General features: G+C 40.9%; 1 protein-coding gene across 8 annotated transcripts in view; it reads right to left on the bottom strand.

Annotated features, from left to right (window-relative positions):
• Positions 1 to 24,814, bottom strand: part of MICAL2 (microtubule associated monooxygenase, calponin and LIM domain containing 2) — a 122,345-nt gene extending 97,531 nt beyond the window's left edge. For 4 of the 8 annotated variants that reach the window (XM_052810467.1, XM_052810466.1, XM_052810468.1 and 1 more), the window contains exons 1-2: positions 24,646 to 24,812; positions 17,144 to 17,501 (exon numbers count right to left, since the gene is read on the bottom strand). In XM_052810467.1, coding sequence (XP_052666427.1) covers positions 17,144 to 17,407 — 264 coding nt within the window. In that variant the 5' untranslated portion in view covers positions 17,408 to 17,501; positions 24,646 to 24,812. Of the gene's footprint in view, positions 1 to 17,143; positions 17,502 to 24,645 lie in introns of all 8 variants that reach the window. The other 4 variants (XM_052810461.1, XM_052810462.1, XM_052810463.1 and 1 more) reach the window with 2 other exon arrangements.
• Positions 24,815 to 25,205: the final 391 nt, after the last annotated feature.

Here is a 25,205-nt window from a genome sequence, read left to right as displayed (position 1 = left end):
ACTTTTCCCTAAAATATAATTGTTTCTGTACAAATCTTGTCCCACACTGTAAGCGAGCACACCACTCATTGCATTATTTATCTTCAGACTGAAATAGAGCAGAAAATTCATGTATTTTTTTGCTGGTACAATTAAAAGATATCAGAAATTTTCACCTGTAATAATACAAACATACACAGCATTTGTTAAGTCTCATAAGCTTGATTCTACTCAAAGGTCTATCTGACTGTAAGAGATGCTACTTTCTCTCTATTAGTATGTTTATGAATGGCAGTGCCTTGAAAATCTCCAGGAAATGTTTCTACACTAAGAAGAGCAATTCTTGTTGAGCTAAATGTAAGCAGAAGTTACCTCTCCAAAAGCAGAATGACTTTTGTGCCAGGCACAGGTTTTCAATATGATCTCCTGTCTGGATGTACAAATATAACTTCCAAAATAGAAGGGGAGGAAAGGGAGAGAGGGATGTGAAGTAGGAGCCTCTTGCAACTCTTCCCGTCCCCCACTATTAAATCAGCAGCCTGTGAATCCAGACACCTACATCCCATTCTTGAAAAACCATATGCAGTTTAACAGCTGAGAATTTGCAGAATGCCTCTATTGGTCTTCACACAGTAAAGTAAGCTTACAGAAACAACTGAGGTTTTGAGAGAAAGGAGGGGGAGAGCAAGAATACCAGCACTATGTTTAACAAAAAACAAAGTAACATTCCACAATGACCTAGTCACAAAAACCTCATTCACCTTAATAACTGAAAGGCCAAATCTACTCAACGACCTTGCAAAAGGGCCACCAAGATGATCAGAGGGCTGAAGCATCTCCTTGTCCTGGTTTTGGCTGGGACAGAGTTAACTTTCTTTCTAGTAGCTGGTATAGTGTTATGTTTGGGGTTCAGTATGAGAAGAATGTTGATAACAAACTGATGTTTTCAGTTGTTGCTAAGTAGTGTTTAGTCTAAGTCAAGGATTTTTCAGCTTCTCATACCCAGCCAGCAAGAAGGCTGGAGGGGCACAAGAAGTTGGGAGGGGACACAGCCAGGGCAGCTGACCCAAAATGGCTAAAGGGATATTCCATACCATGTGATGTCATGCCCAGTATATAAACTGGGGGGAGTTGGCCTGGGGGGGATCACTGCTCAGGAACTAACTGGGCATCGGTCAGCAAGTAGTGAGCAACTGCACTGTGCATCACTTGTTTTGTATATTCCAATCCTTTTTATTATTATTATTGTCATTTTACTGTTATTTAATACCATTATTAGTTTCTTCCTTTCTATTCTATTAAACTGTTCTTATCTCAACCCACAACTTTTACCTTTTTCCTTCCGATATTCTCCCCCACTCACTGGGGGGGGTGGGGGGGCAGTGAGTGAGTGGCTGCGTGGTGCTTAGTTGCTGGCTGGAGTTAAACCACAACACTCCCCTATGCGGACAGGCTGAGAGAGTTGAGGTTGTTCAGCCTGGAAGGGAGACCTAAAGGGGGTCTCCGGGAAAGATGGGGAGGGACTCTGTATCTGGGATTGTAGTGACAGGATGAGGGGTAACGGTTTTAAACTGAAAGAGCGTGGATTTAGATTAGATGTAAGGAAGAAGTTGCTCACTGTGAGGGTGGTCAGGCCCTGGAACAGGTTGCCCAGAGAGGTTGTGGATGCCCCATCCCTGGAAGTGTTCAAGGCCAGGTTGGATGGGGCTTTGAGCAACCTGGTCTAGTGGAAGGTGTCCCTGCCCATGGCAGGGGGGTTGGAACTAGGTGGTCTTTAAGGTCCCTTCCAACCCAAACCATTATACGATTCTATGAAATGTAAAAAAATGTTAGCTCGCAGCATTTACATGCTCACAGTCAAGGATTATGTACCAGCTGGTAGTAGCATGCGGGTGTGGTATGCAACCAAACAGCACCTCTTTGCACAGTTAAGAATAGATAAATCCCATTGTAGCTCAATGCATTACACTGTTATCATCCAACTCTAAATCCCTCACTCCTCTCCTGCCCAAGGTACCCAACCACTAAATTTGTCCTGGAAAATAAAAGTGTGTTCAATTATGATCTACTCTCCATATGTTCTTGGGATGAAGACAGAAGCTACAATCACTCCAGGAATTCAAGATTTTCTCATTTCTACCTTTCAGTTGTTTTGGAGTTGAAAAAGAGGAGATCAGTTTTAGATTCCAGCTCAACAGCAACTGGATAGACACAGAGACACCCTTCATTCTCCTAAGGCACACCAAGTCAGAAGCACCACTTCTACTCCTCAGTGGAAATGTACACATATACTAGTGAAAAAATAGTGAAAACGATCTGCCTAAATTATTTAACTTCCTTTATCTTATATGTAATATTTACCCAAATCACCAACTGGAAATCAAAACCTATAGGAATGGATCTTGCTACTAGACATGAGCACCAAGGGGTGGCTTTCCCCACGCGCCTCAAAGCCCTGCCTGGTGCTGCAGGTGCCTCCAGCGGCTGTGGGCCTCCCCACACAGCAATAAGAGGCTCTGCCCGTGGCCAGACAGCCTGCGGGACGCAGAGGGACAGAATGCTTTGCTTTTCCATGGCAAACCCTCTTCCATCATATGCTCTGGGCCTCAGGTGCATTCATTTCCATAGTCACCAGACCTGGGACTTCACACCAGCCCTGGCCTTTGTGCAACGTCCAAAGCAACAGGGATGCACCAAGGATTAATTTGACTGACTCCACAGGATTACAACCTACATGGATTTGGGCAAGTGTTTATTCATGATCGAGCTAAATGTGATGCAACATGAGATAGGCACAAAATGTAATGAAACAACACATTTTCTGGATCAGCAATGACTGTTCCCCTGGAAAGGCTCCAAAGAGAAACAGCTGCATAAGCAGCTAAGGCAGACGGCTACTAGAAGCTGCAGCGGGAAGCTCTCTCCACCACAATGCTTTTCACTTCATCCCCTTTACTAGACATGAAAATGCTTCTGGCAAAAATAGGACTGCTCAGTAGGACATTCCTGACTTACTGACTTACAGTTCATCTTGCATTTGTAGTCTCAGACTTTATCACATAAATTCATTGACAGTCACTGGATACGACAGTGCAGTCAAATGTACCCTGAATCTACTGAAGAGCCAACATAGTTTTTAAAGTTTGAAACATTATACTTGAAGTCACTGAAAAATAAAACTATATGCCACTTCAGATGTTAAAAATGTCAAGAGCTAAAGATTTAAAAAAAAAAAAAAAAAGAAGGAAAAAAACAATTAAGCTCACAAAAGGCATGATGCATTTTGTCAATCTAAGATGCGAGTCTAATCTTGCTACAGCCCTGGTCTATCAAAGCACTTCAATATATGGTTGCTCCCCTAAACTCAACAACCCTATTCAGGTACTCACTGCTTCTCTATACAAAGACCCCCAGTACAAAGTCCTTGTCATCTCCTTTTCTACAAACCAGCCCAGCCACTGGCACCAACAAAGTATGTGTTGCTATAGAATAGCATGGTTACCAGACACATTAGAGCCACACAAGTATAGCACTCTCTTAACAGTAACGTGCCCTGCATTGCATGAGATGCTTGTACTCGTTGCCCGTTGCCTGAATTGCTGAACACTGCCATACCTATACAACTGGTTTTACTAAAAGGCAAGAGAACATGACCCTGTCAAGAACAGTGATGATAACTGTAACTACATATGACAGTGATTTGGAAGGTGTCCATTCGACTACACACATATATAAAAAAGGGACAATGCCAACCTAAAACAAGAATTATTTTCTTCATTTTTAGAAAGAGGCCAGATACTGAAACATATACCCAAAACTTCTGTGGTTAACAGAGCTATACTACATACAAATATTAAAGGAAAAAAAATTAATTCTTCCATCAAAGTAAGGGGAAGGAGAAGGTACAGGAGCTAATTAAACTCACCCTACAAAAATTAAGTAATCTTTAAAAGCATATTTTCCTCTATTATTCTATGTTTTATGAGCTCCTTATAAAATTAGTATGGTTAAAAATGTTCCATTTGACAAAAATAATATTCAGTTAAATGTATTTTAATGACAGGTCCTAACTCTCCAAAGGGTTATGTGAACACTACTTAAATGCAGTACAGATAGTTCTAAAATCTACCTTAAAATACTATTAAGACTAGCTGTATCTTGCTGAACAGACATTATTAGAGAGTGAACACCACAAATACCACTGCTGGGGAAGTTCAAAAGCAGCTGGGAACAGCGAGGCTCACGTACCCCTAATTGCCACCAACTGAGGCAACAAAACCCTGTCCCAGTGCAGGAAGCGCAACATGGCAAGTCCATTTCTGCTTTCGATCCCAGCAGTATTTTATTTTACCCTTTGTATCCCCAGCTGAGCACCTGAGAAATACGCAATTTCGTCATCTCCTTCCAAAAGCACCCGTATCGGCAATTGGCAAAAATGGAGCCATTGCTATTTTCCTTAAAGCCTGTAACATGGATTTGAGGCTACCTAATCTAGGCTGATTTTGGACAGAGCTCTTTCCCCAGCACTGCACCCTGCAGTTGCTGCACTTGCAGCTGGACGCGGCACAATCCGGGGATCAGAGGACCTATCTTTATTGCCCTCCTGTTTTATTGGGTTGAAATGCCAGAAGTGAAACGTTAGTACATTTATTGCATTCATTTGGCTCATCTTCACTGGGATTTTTTTCTCTTTTTTGGAAGATAAGCTTCTGCATGGAAAAAAAACACATGCCTTCATTTTTCCTGGATGAATTTGGACACACTTGTCCATCCATCCTCTCTGTCTCTCAGATATATGTACTAATATTAGATTTGCATATAAAAACCTTTCCATAGTTTGAAATTAAAACAATGGTATGAAAGACATCTGAAACTTATAGTCTGCTATGCAATACACTGAAGAAAGGCTGTATGCATTCAGTGTGCTAGAAGGTCAAGAGTTTCTTTGTTGATGCACCAAAGCTGTCAGGACTTTGAAGCTTTTCTGAAGACCTCTCTCAGGCAGCATTGGTCATATTTAAATATGTTGACTTGATCTCAGAGCTTTTATAACAATTTACAAAAATGAATTTTTAAAAATTGCAATTGGTAGACATAATACAGAAAAGTATCTCTACAAACTTCCAGTTCCCCTGCACCACAGTTACAGTTAACTGAAGAAAACCTGCACATCATCTGACAAGAAATGTTATACTATTTCTAATAAACAGATTATCCACCAGAAATCAGGCAAGTGCTTTAACCCCTAAATCTTCTCAAATAAAGCACAAAATAAACCCTCTAACATCCTTTGGAATTAAGAGCATATTTGCTGTTTTCTTACCTGTCTTTCGTTGTAATCAAAACGGGAAAAAAAAACCAACCACACCCAAAACCCAGAAGAGATTGCTTTCTTTTCTTTTTTTTGGCTAGTTGCTTAAACAATCAAAATGAAAACAAGATAAACCTTGCAGAAAGAATGTTGCCTGACTATCCCGGTCATGAATATAATTGGCAGCATTTAAGTACCTAGCCTTTTTTTTGTAGGCTTACGCCTGTCATGCTGACATAATGCTTTAAGGCTATCCTTAAAAACTTAGCAAAAAACCCCAAACCCAACCAATTCATCCAGAAACAGAGAACTGGTGAACAGAGATGAAGAAACAAAGGCACCAAGAGCCTCACCTCCAAGCACAGCAGAGACCAAGCCTTGAGCCTTGGGAGCCTTGCAAGTAGTGACACTCGTGAGATTGCAATTGCAAGAAAATAATTAATCCTCTACACGGTTTCAGGGTCAGGGGTTGACCAGCCAGTAGAGGACTTGTCTACAGACCCAGAGAAAGGGATTTCTCATGCTTTATGGCATCCAAACCACGCAGGCAAGTTGGTCAACAACCATGGCTTTGCTACAGGAAGAAGTTGGTAATATACTTTTAAAAAAAAAAAAAAAAAAAAGGCACTGCTGCTACAGCCTGGTCTGTCTACAGAGATGAAATGCTACACTGAACCTAAAATTTTTAACTAAACAACAATTACAACAATCTAATAAATCAGCTAAGCTTCTGCTTCGAAACTGGCTTTTTAAAGTAAGTGGTGAGTCAAGTTATTTCAAGGTCATTTCACAGAATATTTTAAAATATGTTCTAAAATACATTTTTATATTAGGTGAATTATTAACCAACCAATTAAGACTTGGCTTATAGGAGCCAGTACTGGGTAAATGAGCTCATACAGACCTAGCCATCAGGTCTGAGTCAGAATCCAGATTTTTAATTTTTTATTTATTTATTTTTAAAGAGCTGAATAATTTAATCCCATCATTTCTAGCTTTCCTAAGCAGAATGACTGTACAGTAGTGTATGGCAGCTATAGTTGAGGTCAAAATGCAATGCTGTACAAGGCAGCAGCAATTCTGGGCTTCTGGGGTCTATTTTCTTCCAGCTCATCATGCAATCTTCAAAGTCACTGCATTTTCCAGTGCTAGCATTCACAGCCACTTAACCAGTAAAGCCAAATACAGCTCCAAAGAGTGATAACCTGATTTTTTTCCAGTTTATTTAACTGGTCACTTGCACATACCAGTTTACCATGGGTAGACAATGCTTTTACTTTCTACATTTTTATTTACAATTTGAAAACACTAGGAATTGACCAACCAGCACCTCTTAGCAATATGGCATCCAATAGAGTCAACAAGCAAGATGGACTTGAACAGTTCAAACAACTATAATTAGAAAATGTATCTTTAGCGTAACATTTTGTAGGAAGGTTGCTGGTAGCAGGGAAAGTTAACAGCACTCATACTGAACCAACAAACCAGGCTGCTGGCAGAGTATCACATAGTGAAAATTAGATTTCAGCACCTCTAGCTCTTATTTCCAAAACCTTTTTGGCTGAAAACAAAGAAGGTACATAAGAGCCCTTATTACTGAAGGAGAGAGTCTTGAAAAATAAGAGTAAATATAAAAAAGTTGAAAAAACATGAGAAGGAACATGCTTCAAAAAGAGGGGCGGAGAGTTGAAGACATAAAATTTGGCAGCAAATTGCACATCACGAGGTGCAATAGTCTCTTTTACACCAACATCCGACACAAGAGAAGGGAGATAGATAAACAAACATAGAAGATCAGCGTTTATTTACACAGCCACATATTAATGACTCTGTTTTCACATTCCAGCCGGGGTGAAATTCAGACAGAGGCACCTGCCTCAACAACACCGGCTGCGCTTGTTCCGCCACTACCCGGGCTGTATCTGGGCTGACAGGCAGCGAACGTCCTACCCCAGATGCCTACAGCCAAGAAGGAGATGGAGCGAGCTGGCCCAGCCCCGGCAGCCCCACGGCCAGGCAGGCGGCGAGCAGAGCCAGCGGCAGCCTCACCGGTCACAACAGCCCTCACCTGTCATTCCTACCACATGCAATTATTTCCTACTTCGCTAGAAAGCAAACAAACACAAGAAAAAGGGAAAAAAAAAAAATAATCTGAGAGAAATGGCTTTGCCTTCCACTGAGCACTTGCTGATCAGCATAACTTGTTATTAATGATCTGGGTGTGTAGCCCTTGGCAGGAAGCTCACTACCATCTCTTGCAATGCTTTCTAATCTGAGTTGCAATTTACCCTGGGGCAGTTGTTTTATCTGAATTGTAAATCCAGCGAGGATGGCAGAGAGCACAGGCAGGATGGGGAGGTGGACACCAGTCACAGAGAGGAGTATTTGCTGTTGCACAGGTCCTTCTAAAGCTGCTCTTGCAACTTATTCAAAGGGGCAGTGGAAGTACACAACACAAGACTAATTCAAAGTGTAGCATAACCACACGGTTCCTTCTAAGTTAGTATCTTAGTCAAATGAAATCCAGAGAGTGATGCAAGACCAGCAAGGCAGTATCTCTTGGTTGGTTTCTTAAGCAGAAACAGGCACAACCTTGGGAAACAAACTGTTCTTCAGGGCTGAAATAGGAGCAGCAACTGTCCATGGCAAAATGCAAACTTTGAAAAATAATCAGAATGTGATCTAGCAGTGTTAGGCAGACTGTTAGAGAGAGAAAGTGAAATGAATAACCATTCTGGTTGTGCTCCAAGTAACTATGAAGTGTTCCTCTTCGGGTCTTCTCTAACATAGATTAGTGAAGGTATTTAAGCCTCTTCTACAGGTCACATTCTTTAAAGACCATCCTTGCTGCTCTGCTCTGCACTTGCTCTAGTTTATCTGTCTCTTGCCTATAACACATGTCAAACCGGGCACAGTATTTTAGCTGGGGTTTCACCTGCACCAACTACGTGGAAAGGAAACCGCCCCAGTCCCTGACACACCACAGGCCTCCTTAGACAGGCTCCCAGGATCAGCTCCCCTTGGGTCAGCACTCCACCCTATGGACCCAGGCTTGGTGTGTGGTCTGTTATAAGCACCAAATAATTTACTGCAGCATATTCCCAATTTTTTCTGGGTGTTGCGCTCCTTTGTTATAAGGGTCATAATTCTCCAGTAGCTTTTAGAAATTTTATCCTCTTGATCTCAGACCATTTCTTCAAATTTTCAGGATTTTTAAAAATTCTAATCCCACGTTTCAAAGCGCTTGCAGCTCATTGCAGTTTGGTTACATCTGCACCTCCTTAATCCAGCACCCAGATTTTTAATGAGCATAACAAGTACCAATCTACAACAGGAATCACCGAAATCCCACTTAATGCATTTCCCCAGTTTGGCAGCAAACTATTGCTAGCACCACTGTAAGTACAGTTCTTCAGCAGCCCATGTGACATAATGTAAACCATATTCGCAAGTTTGCTCATTAAAGCAAGGGCTCTGTGAGGGTCAAGTCAGAATTGCAACTTCTGCTTCCCTCACATATGCTGGGCGAATTTCTTCATAAAGGAGAAAGATACCTATATCTGGCTGTAGCATTCACAATCAATGCAAGATGTCACCATTACCCACTTCATCCCTCATCTCCCAGGTGGTGAGTATAACAGGCCCACAACTCTCATGTATGTCTAATTTAAAACTTCTGTAGCTGTAAAGCATAGCTCTTCTGTTAGCTGAAATGATACAACACTTGTCCTTTCCTCTGCCATCACCCAGGACCCAGAACGAAACCAAGGCCCATTTGGGTACCTACCAGACTCTCACAGTTTGGGAAGACTTGAAGCAAGATGTAACCAGCTGCCAGGACAACAGCTCTCCTTGCAAAGGCTTTTTCACCAAAGAAATACTTAGTCCCCCCCCCCCCCCCCAGTTTGTTTCAAAACACAGCTTAAACTCACCCAAACATTTCCAACCTGAGGAAAAGGTTAAAAGACCAAAGAGTACAAACTCAGATTATTTTTCAATAAGCACTCTTCATCAGATATACAGGTTAATACACCAATATCCTAGAGACCTGAAGTGGCAAACAGGTATCTAGGTTAGTTTGCAGAAACCTGGCTGTTTGCAGACACAAACAGATTTTGTGTTTAAGTGTAGACATGTTAGGGACTGTGGGAATTTTGAGAACTGACTGACACAAAACAAACCACCTTTAAACGCTGTAGCAGAGAAAGTAAAGCAAATTAACCATATCTCATGGGCATTAAAAGGGAATTTCTACTTTGTCTGTACAACAGATCCCAGTTAATTTTTTTTTTCCACCATGGAGTCCCTCAATATTAAGGCTTTTCAGAGAGAGAATGCAAATAGAAATTCTGTCGCTTGCTTAAGACAACCAGCTTCTACCAAAATATTTTGCACTTTCACCTCTTATACAGCACCTTTTAGAGCTGTGGTATTTTACATTCTACTAAAAGTATATTAAAAGCTATGTGCACAGATGCCTAAAACGGAAAATAACGTAGAATTAGATTTGGCAGCAGAAAGAGGAAAGAGAGCAGGCAACCACGTCGCCAAACCCCCAGTTCTCAGGACCAACATGGGAACCTCGGGAAGGACCTGAACTGTAGGAGACAGGAAATTGCCTTATTGTCTGCAATCTGGTTTTGAGCAGCCAAGTGTTTAATCACCTCTTGGTAGCAAAAGTTATGTATTTCCTCACTTATCAGTACGCAAACATTACGAGATCGAAGCTGGAAACGTAGCTAACGACAAACCCCTAACAACCACATCTGGCACCGTCGGGGTCTCTCTGAGGCCGGGAGAAAGGCCGGACCCGAGCACAGCGTGGGCACAGGCTGCGCGGGGGGGCCACGCAGGAGCACCCCTGGGGAGCACCCCTCGCCCCACTCACACCACCCTGCCCCGTGGACGGACACACAGCCCGCCTGCTTCACGCAGCCAAACCCCCAAAAAGCACTACAAAGCCACGGTTACAGGAACACGCCCTGTCGTAACCTTTTGTTTCATTCAAACTTAATTAAGCCACTTGTGGTGACAATAGTAGAGTTTTGTGTGAAAGTAACTGGGTGTCACTCCCTGTGGGAATCTCTATAAAATATCTAGGAAACCAGGTCAGGGTGGGACAGTTCCCTTCTGTCCATTACTTGCAAAGCCATTAAGCAAGGGACAGAGAAACAGCACAGCGCTGTTGAAGTACAGATGTAAAGCTACTGTTATCTCGCAAGCCAAAAAAATTTTAAAATTCCCAAATGTCTCAAAAAAGTCTTATTTAGGGTGTCTGATTATGTTACTTTGGCCGGGCTTCATTGCTTTTCATGACTGATAAAGCTGAAAAATCGTGTGTTTGTGGAAATGTCTGTAGGATAATAAAAATAAAGTGATTTCATTACCAAATCGCATGCCAAACATTAGCTTTTGCTGACGTAATTTGGCCCAATCTCAGTTTAAAACACAGCTCCAAGAGTCAAATACTTTGTTTTGTTTTCAAAGAACCCTGTCTGCTGTGTGTCCTGTCATCGCCCAAGCTTCTCCCCATCCCCTCTCTAAAAATCCTTAGAGAAATGAATGCATAGACAATGTTCAACAACTGCGGTTTCACTGCATGTTCAGAGGTGATCTGCTGCTTCTCCCCTTGTCTCAAACAAATCTTCCTTACCACTCATTCCCATTAGTCCCATATCCTCTACTACTTTGAAATAACTCTGTAAAAGTTACTTATTAAAATTCTTAAAAATAAATTTACAATGGAAATCCACTGCAAGGCTTTAGGTGTCCTACCCTAAAAGGCAAAAGCAAAGCATAGATACCAAAATAAACAGCTTGTCTTTCAAGTGTACCAAACACACCTAGGTGCCACTTAAGTCAGCAGAATATGTGGTCATTAATACCCCCAACACCTCAGTAGGTTCTGGATTCTGCTGTTCAAGCACTGTGTGTGTGTTTGGATTAAGGGGAAAAAAAAAAAAAAAAAGGCAGCTGAATGTCTTTTTGTGAAAAGTCACAACCTTTCATTCACTAAACTTCCTATAAATATGGCAGTCAACTGCTAGGTTCAAGTTTTATGACCTTCACAGGAATGCATTTTTATTGTATAAAGAGAGTTAGCAATGCTATTTAATACCTCCAAGATAAGTTTGGTGTGTTCATTATAAACCCTGATTATCGGGTTCGGAAATCTCCCCATTTCAATTATTATTTTGAAGAGATTAGTATGTCCAGCAAAAGGGATGTGCCATCTAGATAGTCACTCTTTATAACATAAACAGGTTAAAGTTTTCATTGTAATAAGGATATTTTTTTAGTTGGAGCACAACAGGCATTCCCTTCTTTCATCTTATAATTCAATTACTCTCTTCCAAAAAAATATTTATCTCAAGGGACACAACCAATCATGACACTTGAACACGTAAACTCACTGGCTTCTGTACCACGGGAGAAACCTGGCTGAAAATCCAAGTTGCCTCCGAAGGATCAACAAATGTCAGCACTTCAGGAGGAAATTTAGCCACAATACCAGCAGGTTTATACATGCTGGACGATTTGCTTAATTAAGAGACGATTATTTGTTTAGCGCTACAGAGGAAGGTGGAGAGAGGGGAGAAGATGACATCTAGAAGCCAACCTGTCTCATTTACTGCAGATTAGGATGTTTGTAAACAACTGAGGACTGGTAGGAAGCCAATTTCTGCCTAATAACAAGGAGAGAGACCTGGTATCCGCTCCTCATCCGGCTGATTACCCTACGGCTATGTAACACGGCAGCACCCAGCACGGCCCCGGAGTACCTCTCCCTTTCTCAACTCTGTGGGAAGGAGACCACCAGGTGAAGCAGGTTTTATTAACTCCCAAAGCATTCAGTTGACAGTCTTTGGAAATGAGACAATATGAAAAGGAACGAAGGGGTTTGGCAGATAAGGTTCGATCATTCACGGGTACACCAGTGCGGTTAGTACAGGGAGATGAGGCTCAGAGCCAGTGCTGAGTCAGTCACAAAACCTCCAGCCTCCATCCCCATTTCTGACCAGGGCTCCTCCTCAGCTGACTCACACCCTGGCCCCCGACTCCCCTCCACCCCCGTCCCCCCCTCACGCCACAGGCTCTCTGTAATGCTGCCTCAGCTAAAGCATCACCCCACCAGAGGAGCCCCTGGAGCCCTCCCTACAGCAGACACACCAATGCCACCGAGGCTGGATAAGGCTGACGGCACACGATGCTACTGAAAAGAGCCACTGTGTTTTTACATAAGCCCTGAAAACATGGTCATAAATAATTTTAGAGTCATTCTCTTGGAATAAGTTTCCCAGCAGGAGTTTTTGTAAGGGAACCTCATCTATCACAAAACAAGCTTTGAAAGGCCAAGTCCAGGAACAAGAAAAACTAGACCGGCCAACAAGGACCAAGTTCAAGATCATTTAATTTGATTTTCAGGAATTTATATGATTCTATATATACGCATACCTACAAATGCACATATGTATGTATGTATATACACAGCACTCAAAACTTCTTAGCTCAGTTTCATTTACCTGCTTTATGCTAATGTCCAGTTAGGCCTCGAAACCGCAGCTCAGACTGTACAAGTTCTCTGCCCAGGAACTGTGCCCAACGTGGGGTCTACAATGGAGACAATGCTTAGGAGACCAAAGCTGTGCACAGGAATTTGTCACTGCCCCACCTGCAATGCGCAACACATCATCCAAAACTTGATACATCCAGAGAGAAATGCTAGAGTCCACCAAAGCAACCGATAATTACACGTTAGCACTTTAAACGAAGTTTCCTTAGTTCTCCTTAAGTGTATGCATGTTTTTTGAAAAAACAGCATACACGTTTGAGGGGAAAGATGATACCACATTTGCATGCGTTAGAGAATCAACACCTCCCTTCAGAGCAAGTCTGGGATGTTTCACGCGCAGCAATCTCTGCTCTCCTCAAGCATCAATCTACAGTCATGAGAGAGCCAGAATTTCAGGTGCACAGCATGAGCCAGGTTCTACCCTCTGATACGTACACATACATATCTCAAACATCAGTGGGAGCCTCATTTATATGTGCATGCACATATTTATATCATTTATGCAGGTAAACTGCCAGTAAATCATGTGCAAGAATCTACTCCATACAGAGAGGTTCAACTAAATGGTTAGAGAACACTCACATGTGTCTTAAAAAGGCTATTGAATACACTCTGCAACTAGCTGAATGAATTCTTGTTCATCATTGTATTACATTTTGCATGTTCGAAACTTTAGAGACGTTCAAACTGCTAGCATGGTGAACAACATATGTTAAACCTTTAATCTTCTTCAATTGTCTAACTATGCTTCATTCCATGAAGAAACAAATAATCATTACAGATTCCGAGCACGCTACTCTGCATTGATTAGTAAAAGACGAAAATGAGAGAGAAACTTTGCCAGGATAATAAATTTGTGCTCTTTTTCTAGACATATTTGCAAAAAATCACAGTATGATTTCTAAAGTTTTGGCTACTTAGGACAGGCTTCTGATTCTAATACTGGTGAACTGTGCAAGTGCCACAGCTCCAGAAACAGCAATTCTGAAGAGTACTCATTCCCATATTACAAGTTTGTGACGGAAGGAAGTATATGCTTCATACAGATTAACCATACATACAGGTGGATTCCTACAGTTTCAAAAAAAGTTTGTTTCTGGCCCAATTTTGTGCATGTCTTTCTACAGCACTTTGGTTTTATTTTGGGGTGGTTTTTTTATTCTACAAAGAATTAAAGAGAAAATAATGTCCACAGTAAGGCAACTGTGAAATAGTAGTGGGTTTGAACTTCTTGAAAATTGTTCAACCGTTTTTTTTCATGCAGCTTAAAATCATATCATTGTAGAAACTTTGAAGGCCATATTTGGCAATGTTCTTCAAGACCAGTTAAGACACAGGATTATTGTTATTTAGTTGGAGTGGAATGTTATGTATGCATAAAACTTGTGTATATTGTAATGAGTAACTTAAGTGTGGTTGAAGAGTTTATAAGCACAAAAATCAACAAGTACAGCATTCAGCTCAAATACTGTGCAAAATAATGAACATTTTTTGGGTGAGGCAGCAGGTTCTTTTTAAAAAAAAAAAAAAAGTCTCCGAGTAGTTTTGATCCCTATTGCATTTTATCTCCTTTATCTCCTCCAAAGATTAGGAAGATTGCAAGAAACCAAACAGATTGCAAAGCCACATCTGAGAAGAACTGTGAGCTGTAGACTCAGCTACAGAGCTCATGGCCACAACCTCATATAAAGCCTTCAAGTCATATATTTTTTTAAAATGATGCCTACTAGCAACCTTGGCTTCGTTTACAGAACTGCAATTGCACAAATCCACTTAGCTCATTTTGCGATCCTGCTTTAACAAAGAAGATTTTTACTCCAGGCTGATCTACTTCAACCAGTCCCCAGGCAGCTCCTTAAAGGTGCGTGCTGGGCACCACTGTCAGGACTTAGACTGCTAACTCCTGTTTGCCTGCTTCACTACTAAAAATGGTAGCTGGCATAACATGCAAGACTGACAGTCACTAGTTGCACCGAAGGAAAATCATGGTATGTATACTGTAGCCTAACTCTCTCTGCACTGGCATTTTGGTTGGACTGCCAGCATTTCTGAGAATTCCTTATCTGTAAGTGGGGCTGTCAGAGTACACCACCGCAATGATCCGGGAGTCTGCGGTCTTCTCGCAACATGTCTCCTCTCATTCACGTTGCACAGATAGGCTTTCACAGCAGACTGTGATTCACGTGTGAGGAATGTTTGGTAGATATCCCCACAGACTGTGGTTACTGCTTTCATTTGCAGCAATCTGAAGATTCATGTTTCTCTTGTTAAATCAGTGATGACACAGTGAAGTACAGGTCTGGGCATAGACCAGGTTCATAATGAACATCTACAAGTATTTCACAGAATATCTATACACACACTGTTCACATACAGACATTCTATATTCATTTACAATTTGATCATATGTGCATCATAGATATGTCCATTAATTTCTGCAAATACTTATACCATGCCACTCCAAATAGATCTTTACTCTCTAAGAGTAGTAATACCATACTTTCAACACTGCAGAAGGTGTTGATTAGCCTCCTGCTTGGCAACCTTGTAAAGCATTACACAGGCTGTATTTTATGTACCAACCAATTTCCATGAGTATTCTCACCACATATAAAAATTAATCACTTTGCTTAAGAACTTTGCAGAACCAGACCTTGGCTTTGTAATGTCACACTTGAGAGAGAAGGGCTTCATTTTTATATTTCACATGGGTCTTAAAACTGCTTTTTTGTGTTGCAAATACTTCCTCAAACTAACCATGGAAATTTGGACCTGGGGCTGTATGTGTAGGTGAGGTGCATGTGGAATATCTCCTATAATTTGTTACTCATCAGACGCTTTTTCATTCCTTCCCCTTCCTGTCTGTTTTCATCACAAAGATGCTCAATGACATACGTTCGAGGCCTTTTCAAAAGAACAAAAGGGAGGAAGGAAGCACAGGTCAAAAAGGGAAACAAAGGGGAAAAGGAAAGGAGAAAAACAGAGGCTGTCAGGAAAACAGTGCAAATAGCTGTAATGGCACTCTTCATTTTCTAACAAAAACTGTAGTAAGGACATTTATTACCTTAGAAAGAGTTAATAATCATTGGGAGCTTATTAAAAGTGAATAAATAAAAGCAGAGGCCTCTATATGTACTGAAGGTAACAACATGGTGTCCTCCTTGGTGCTTTTGAGAAGTTTCAATGCAACGATGCAAACAAGAAGAAAAAGAGACTTTCAACACTGCTTGTCTACTGAGTCCATAAAAATAACACTTCAATGATAGTTTTAATTAAAAATTCCTCCACAGTTTGGTGTCTAGTTACCCTCCAGTGTGCCCTTCCTCTCTGTTCTACCTCTATACAGTCAAGTAGCTTCTTAAACCTTACCCTTCTTGGGGCAACTTTTAGCCGTCACTCAGCAGTAAATAAGTGAATTGCTTTGAGACAAAGCTATTAAAAATATTCTGTGATAGCTAGATGAAACAAGTGGCATGAACTAGAGTATTTTGTACAGTTTTGTCAACAAGATTTATACCAATGTTCAGTGGTTCTCTCTATCAAAATACGGTATTGCATGCTCTGCTGAAGAGAAGATAATTTCCTGCCCTTTCCACAACCAAGCACACCGTCTCCTTCAGTAATTACCATATCATAATTATCCACATTCTGCTTGTGAAAAAGCAGTTACAGGAAAGTATTTAAATCCATAAATAGTGCAGGATTTTCTTTTGCTGTTGTTTAATAACTAGAGCCAATGCTAGGTGACAAAGACTGAACCCCAGACCTCCGAGCAGCACTTTCCAGAGAACAGTTTAGGACCTGCTGTTGAAACACATTCGGCCAGCCCTAGTCTCTTACAGCATGCACCAAGCAGCAAACTGAGGAGCCTGCTGAATATGCTATGATTTGCACCTTGCAAAACCCCGTTTAATAAAGCAAGTAGTTCTTGTGAGCCTGGAATGAATGAAGCCTACTGCCTCATGAGTTTACAGCTCATGCCTGATTGATGCTGATATCTAAAGAGGGCAGAAAACTTTTTTGGAATGATTGAGGCAGATTGTAAAGCAGAGTGCTTTTAAGAACGCTCTTACATGCTGTGTGTTTCCACAAAACTTGCAGAACAAAAATACCTGAAAATTTGTCTAAATCAGTTGATGCCAGCCATGGTTTCAAAAAGTATATTAAAGGGAGGGTTACATGAATGGACACATTGCATGTGATGGTAGAAACCTTGCTTCTGCAGAAAACCAAGTTTAAAAGAGTCTAAGCCATGAAATCCAAAACTGAACTCCACTTACCTTAGTGTTCATACAAGATTTTCCACGTTTATATTCTTTGTGACTTGCTCTTTTATCAAGCTTGTTCCACAAAGCTTTGGCCTTCCATGTGGTCACTCTTGACTTCAGTTTGGTGTAAAAGTTTCTATTGTCCAAAGGATCTAATTCAAGTTGGCGAGTGAGGATATTAAAGGCCTGAATGGTACCTTTGCACGTTGACGCTTGTACAAAGTTTTCAAATATCTGGCCAGCTTGACTGTATTTTTCATCATCATTCTCCCCCATATTCTGAGAGAAGTGTTTGAATAGGATTAAGCTGGAGCTCTCGTGCTGGGGTACAGGTAATCAACACTACCAAGTACTTCCAAGCATGTTATTCCTAGAAAAGACAAACACAGGTCACGTTAAAGCAGGTTCTGCCTAAGAACATTAAACCCACACACTGCATATCCAATATGAACACAAACACACAGCATATGGTGACCGGACAACCAGGTACAAAAAGTTAGTAGTGGCATCCAAGTGTTACAAACAAACAAACACAACATATGTGCGCTGTCATGACATGTACTTCACAAAGACTCTTACAAAAACCCTACAAACTCAAGTCTACTGCTTCAAAAACAACCAGCTTCACTGAGAGCAAGAGGATTTCTTTAATTTTTGTTCAGTGATAAGTGCTAGGTAACAGATGAAGAAAAACCCAATGTCCAGATGCTTTTCCCAAGCAGAATTTATGTCACAGCAAGTACATCTCTGGTAATGTTTTGGTCTTAAGAATTCTTAGAAACCTGACGTCAAAAGTCAACACGATTTGAGGGAATTTTCTCCTGTTGCACAAGCTAGGGCCAAAAGCGCAGCTTAGCCAGAGCAATTTAGAATTTGCACAATTACTTGCAATGAGCAAATGCACAAAACAGGCTAGGCAGAAACATTATTACAAGTTACACCAGCACTGAAGAAACAGAAAACAAGTAACCACAGAGAGCTCCCCTTTTTCTAACTCTCTTGCCAAAACGAGAAAGGGTTTGGTGCTCTAGTGCATAGAAAGGAATTTTATCTCCACGTCTCCACATGTTAAATGCTAAAGTTATGTGTTTGGAGTCTTACCTTGTCATGTGCTGATAATATAAAGTAATGATGTTTGGCCCACTAAGCCCCATTGGCTTTTCCTAGTAACATGATCACTGTCAAACTGTGCCTGATATTCCAGTTAAATAACCTTACATTCTGTAAAAGTAATGCTATTCAAAATTAACATAAGTTTGAAAGAACTAAAATACTTTCATTGTGGCACTCCCTTATCCTTCTTTAACCTTGCTCTCAATCTCTAATGGGGAGCATCTTAGAGTCAGCCAAGGTGCACAGAAAATATCCAAGTGGCTTTCACATTTTCCAAGAAAATTGTTACAGGTTATGTATAAACTTGTCCTCAGAAGAGGGTCTACCTGGACTCAGGTCCAGAGATTTAAGTCATATATTCTTCTTCTTGCTATTAAAGAATTATCTGCCAGTCCAAGAAACCAAAAACTAAATCAATGCTTGCCTAACCTCCCACATAATTAGTTATTTTGCTTGGAACATCATCTGTTGGCTGATAGTTTTAGAATAAATTGTTAGAAAGGCCTTTGAAGTTATGCTTTTTAATTTAACACTGCTCACAAACTATTCATTCTCTGCTTGCATTTCCTTCAAAGAAGAAAAGAGAAAACATAACCAGTGTATTTAAGTAAAGAAGAGACCTGCCATGTCTATCTTGCAATCCTCTTAATACAGAAAAATATTATGCAACTTATTAAAGAGATCCCATGGGGAGATATAAGGAAGCATTTGGAATACTCACATTCCCTGGCTGTGCTCAAAATAAATAACCTTTGTGTGCACATCATCAGTCTGTTGTTGGTTTGTGGGTAAAATAAATTGGCAATGTTGAGAGTTTGTACATTTTTTTAGACCAAATGTCATGATTAAATATTTGGTGCCAAGAATAAGTCAGGAAATTTTTGTTTTCCCCTCTGAATACTTCATATGTAGTATGTTCCATGCCCTTTTCTGAAGAGCTTTGTGGCTTTGTGAGGTAAAAGCACAAGCATTTTATATGCCCCAAATTCCAGAAGGTATAATTTTTCAAGAAACTGAGTGCAGTGAACTTCCATTGACTCCAAAGGAGTTCAGCACATCCAGCACCTTTCCAGGTTCAAGTCCTCAGTGATTAACGAGCAAACCCCTCCAACAACTGCGTGCTGGCAGAGGGGAGCCCAGCTACCTTTGCTACCCCAGTGCGGGTGCGAGGGGGGGCCCAGCATTACCCTCACCAGCCCCAGCTTTGGGAACACAGAGCTACACAGCAGTTTTGGGGTTTGCCCAAAACTGGCCAATAGATCCAGAAGTTCCTAGAGGAAGGGAGAAGGTAGAGGACTGCCACGGGGAGAGGCTCATGGATGTCTGGGCTTAAGCTGTACAGATGAGTGCTATTACAAGGGGAAGGCAACACAGGGCAACTGAAGATAGCACAGCACAGTGCAAGATGCTACAATGTGGCTTAAGCAGCTTGATAGACAGGCACCCCAGGATTCAAGGCCCATTGAAAAAAGAATTAAAATCAAGGATAAACACTTACTTTACCCAACTTCCATACCTGCCTGAGAGTTTTTATAATAGAAAAAACCAAAGTATTTTTCTTTTCTCTCAAAATAATTATGAATAGTTTCTCGGGGAGTGGGGAAGTGTCAGTGAAATGTTCCACTTTGGACATTTCAGCTAAGGGAGTGGCAGACAGATTAGGTTTTCTTACTTAATATAAACTCACATCGCTACTGCCTCAGTGCTACCAAAGACTCTGACTGGCTTAATAGCTATAAAACAATACTTCCTCTCCATTGTTTTCATTAGCTCACCACAAGACTGTTATCATGTTCATATAACACAAATATCTTTAAAAGTTAATTCTGGCATAATTCATAAGTAAGCCTGGTCACAAGCTCTTTAATTTAGTATCTTTTCTGCTCACAGAGAGGAGATTTTTATAGCCTCAGCTGTTTCCATCCAGCAAGGAAAGGGGGGAAGAGAGAAGCTAAAAGAGTAGAGCCATATCTGAACCAACCAATGAAGAAAAGCAGCATGTGCCAGGGCTGATAACGGTGAGGAGAAGACAGAAGAGATGGTCAGCAAGAGCCACTGTAGGCAAAGAGAAGGAGAGGAAAATATTTTTGGCATATTGCAAACCAGTGGAAGTAGGTGTTGCACGCACATGCACACACGCACAAAAACAGGCAGCAAGCCTCGGCTTCCTCCGCCTTTCCACGGGGGAAGCAAGCAGCTGGGAAGGACAGGCAGGACACCTTCCCCAGCCTTAAAACTTCCCTCCTCCAACACCGCAAAGCCAGGACTGAGGCCATTCTTTCTGGGCACAAAATCTTCTCCTCATGAACTTCCAAAACACTCCCATCTTGCCCACACTGAAAAGCTGTGGAGTGGCATCTCAGCAGAGACATTTGCTCACCAGCAAAGCATTTCTCCTCACTGTGTCAGAGGTCATGTTCTCCAAAAAAGCCACATTTTGTGGTCAGAAAGGCAGGATGAGACAGGAGACTCTGGTTACTGGGGTTTCTGGCTTGCTGGAAACACCATTTTTTTCTCTTTTTTTTGGCATGAACACTGTGTTGACAGATGACAGAGAAGATGATGGTGCTCTAAGTATATGCAGCTTATGGAAAAGCATGCGTCTTTTTCTGAGGAGTCACCAATATTTCACTACAGTATTGTACATAACTCACTAGAAACAATGCAATAAGGACAAGAAATTGAATGGAGTAATTCTTAACTATAATTAAAGTTTCCTGTTCTGTAACCGTCTCAAAAGACTTAAGAAACAATGCATAAACTGCTTACCTGCAGTGGAAAAAAAAAAAACCAACAACAACAAAAAAACTCCAAAATTGAGGAAATACTTGAGTTCTTAGAGTATTATCATTTACCCTTTTTCTTCCTTCATCAAATAGATTACTCTAGGGATGAAATATAGATCCAAAAGCCTCATCAAGGTGAGTATTGATGCTGAAACTGCAAACTATGCTTTTCAAAGTGACCATTGGACTTCCTCTGGGAGCATGATCCAAAAATCTAATGACGTTTATTTGAAACTTTACTGAAGTGGTACAGACCCCAATAAAAATTTGGGCCACAGAACGTAAAAGAATTAGGGAGCAGGAAATAGTCTGGACACACAGTTCTTTTAAGTCAGAACTGAAACATCCATGGGTTAGATTCACAGCTAACAAGAACTGTCATTTTAGGTCCCGTGCATGATGTATTAAGCACATTCAAGAATTTGGCCTTCCATGCAGCTTCCCGTGGTGTTACAGGAGTCTCTGGAGGGCTCCCAGACACAAAGCACAGACACTGGGAAGAAGAGGGGTTGCATTTTGATGATCCCTTCTACTGTAATAAGTTAGTCCAAGCTCCTTTCTGCCTCCAGTCGGGAGCAAATAGGAATGTCAGATAAGAAAAGCTGAGAAGTGCCGTTCATGCCTCATGGCTACCCAAGGAGAAAGTGAAGATCTTCTTACAACTTAAAGGAGAGCAGTGCAAAAGGGACAGAGAGAAAGTAGAAATTAAAGCAATAGTGCATGTACAGTTGTATACATATGAAAGCAAATGCCTCCAAGTCTTGGCTGATTTTCCTGTCAGTGAAACAAGCTCTCTTACTGCAGATGATTTTGAGAATAGTGAAAAAATGCCTCCACTGTCAGGCTAATTCCACTAATTATCACTAGTTCAATGGATGTATGGAGCTGGTTCACGTCTGCACATGAAGCCTTTCAGCATAACAAAGCAAGCAATAAAGTTGACATATAGGAGTCATTAAATGAAAATAACTTAAATTTTTTGACAGCGGTACCATGTGAATTGCTTGTCAGTAGTGTTGAGGTAGTATACTAAATATTAAAACACTTTTTTGGCTTATTTTTTGGCTTTATTGTCCCACTGGAGAGAGAACAACCCTAATTTTAATTCAAACTTGCAGCACTTAAGCCCTTCCTTAGTCCCTTAATGCTCTGTTTCTAATGTTTGAGAACATGTTCCTCAGGGAGATTGGAAAAGAATTAAATTCCTCACATTTCAATACCACTAATCCTGATTCCATTTTCAATACGGCCCTAATTCTGCCATGTTTACTGAGAATAAATTCTTTTATTAAGACTTCAGTTTGGCATGCAGGATACAATACATTTATTGTTTGCCTAAGGTTAGAAACACCAACAGAAAGAGAAGACTGGATTCTGCAGCATCTGTAGTAATCATTTACTTTGGCCCTTCCTCATCATGAGTAAAACCTACAGTATTTCTGCTGTCTCTTCCCTGACCTAACTGTCTAAAATCTCAATACCATTACAATAAGTGAAATTTTCAAGTGAGACTGGCCGTGTTACAGGACCTTCTAGGTTTTTCAACTTAGTTTCTACTCACATTAGGCACTTTGTTTTCATGGTGACCATTTAAAATATAAATATTTCTATCTGGAGGAAACATAGCTTTTTGGTGGTTTGGTTTCTTTGCATGTTTTCCCAGAACTGACATAAAAGGAAGAAAAAAAATTTTAAATGTGATTCTGGTTACAACCAAATCTCTCCCTTGCTTTGCTTATAAAACTAGTTAAAAACCACAAAAGTACATTTGCCTAAAATACTTGTTTTCTGTTGGTGACAAATAGAAAACACATTTCTTAAGATGCACAATCCTAACAGAAACATCAATGAACAGAAATTGCTTCTGAACAAAGCCTCACAAACAGTCTCTCTTTATAAACAGACAGATTACTTTTCTGTATTTTTATTAAAAGCTGACTTCCACAGAACTCCTGCAGAATAACTTTTCGGGCCAAGTATGGAATTCAAAACAGTTCCTACCGAGACACTCTGTGCCTATGAACTTACAAGGTTACCGTACATGCTATCGGCTTGTTTTGCCGAAGTTACATGAGACATTTCAAACATAAGCCTTCCAACAAGTGCTGCTGTGCCGATTTAACCTGCTACATCTGGAATCATCCCACAATAAAATATAGCTGGAAGCACGTGTACAAGGACACTAACACTTTACAGTAAATATTTTAGCTACGTTCACAGGAAGCATAAAATAAAATGACCTATCTGTAGGATTTTATCCGTCCCACAGACTAAGTCACATTCCACACATTTTAAAGTTGAAGCTTTAAAAATAGTCCAGCTTGTTTCTTGATGTTACTGGTCTGAGCTTTCCGGTTTTACTGTGGGAATACACTAAGACACTGACAAGTAAAATAAGATGAACCACATAAGCCAGCAGCTTGCATATGTCTCCATTCATGCAAGCGTACAGTGTTGGCATGGATAAAACATGGGATGCTGCCCAAGGGTCCACAGGCGTAACCCCAGAGATGGAGGCTCAAACGTCTGCCCCTTCCACAGCCGTGGGTGGGCCCAAGGCACGCTGCACTAGCTTTGCCATTCGGCCAACTCTTGCAACCCAGATTTCAGATAACACAGAACAGAAAACGGGCAATCGCAGGGTTCACACCATTCTGCCGCCTGTGCAGGAAGTCCTGTCTTGTGAGCACCACTAAAACCCCCGGATGCTCATTTTGCAAAGCACAAGCACAAGTATTTCAAATGAATGACAAAACATAGTTTTCCAGGCATCTGAATGCAGCATATACTTAAACTACTCATCAGAAATACTGATGCATTTCAGAGGCGTGAGTTGTAAAACAAAGAAATTTTCTTTTTCTTTTTTTTTTTTTTTGTGAAGTAATAGTGTTGTACCTACACCACTGGAAATTGTAACTCTGAACTTTTAAGTCCAATGGTTTTGAGGAAGAATGTCTCTAGCCCAATTATTATTCTGTGCAGGTTACAGTGAGTATTTAAAAACTATTATTTCTAACAGGGGTGCTAAAAGGTCTATTACAAGGTCCCAGGTTTCCATATAGTCTACATCTTCAAAGCTAACTGTAGATGATTAAGCCACAGTCACTAGGGGTTTATGTTATGCATAAACAAGATATTAAAACCTGACTCTTGTTTAGACTGGTTACAAGAAAGAACATTTTTCAGCTCTGTTGCAGTAGATTAGAAACAACATAAACAACAATAGAAAGTTTATGTTGATGTTTTCCTAGGTTAGGATCACAAGAGCAAAGGAAAAAAGTACACCATAAGGATAACATCAGCCAGCAAGTAAGCGTACCTCTTAAGAAAAGGCACCTGTTATTTAAGTTAGAAAGATGTTATGAAAATACTGTCAGTGAAAACAATGAAAAGGACAAACTTTAAGGTCTTTGAAAATCCTGCCTTTCTTTTCCTATAGTGACACTTACAATTTCAAGCTCACAAACTGGAACAGCAGAGATATAAAAGTTAATCACAGAACAAGCAGTGGATTGGTTGTGTTTTGATCAGTGCAAGATTTTCTACTTTCAGTAGGATGTTAGGACATTGGGCCAGACTAATTCAGAGCGCAAGTAATATCCTATCTACCACTACCAAAACCACATCCAGCAGGGAGGCGGCAGGGCCAGGCGTGTCGAGCAGGGGCGGACGACACAAGGGGATGACGGAGAGGGAGCTCTGGCACCACTCTGCCCGACTGCCAGGGGAGCTTCGGCATCCCACTCCCTCTCACAGCCCCGTGTCCTCCTCTCTACTCCTCACCCACAGGTCACAGGGAGAACTTAGATGGCACAACTGTGTCTGTGAGGAACAAGAAAAAAAATGTATACACACTGGCTGACAGAGCTATCTATGTCAGCAAAACCCCTGGTATAGATACGGCTATACCAACAAAATTGAGCCACATTTGACAGCAGCATTTCCTCTATTACAACTTTCCCTTTGTATGCATGGGGACATAAAAATGATGGAGGTAAATACACCATGAAAAAAGAATAAACGCATGAACCAGGAAAAAGCAGACTCTCTTAGTCTGCAATCACGGAAATGATGTGGGTTCGTGACGCTTTGAGAATAAGGATAATCCAGAAGGACGGGGCAGCGAGATAGGCTATGAACCGACACAGCAACATGAGACCGTCAAGGCCTCTGGC

The sequence above is a fragment of the Harpia harpyja genome, chromosome 16 (genome assembly GCF_026419915.1).
Source record: "Harpia harpyja isolate bHarHar1 chromosome 16, bHarHar1 primary haplotype, whole genome shotgun sequence".
In the NCBI taxonomy this organism is placed as follows: Eukaryota; Metazoa; Chordata; class Aves; order Accipitriformes; family Accipitridae; genus Harpia; species Harpia harpyja.
The sequence above is the reverse complement of the archived record's forward strand: the minus strand, read 5'-3'. Positions and strand labels throughout refer to the sequence as shown.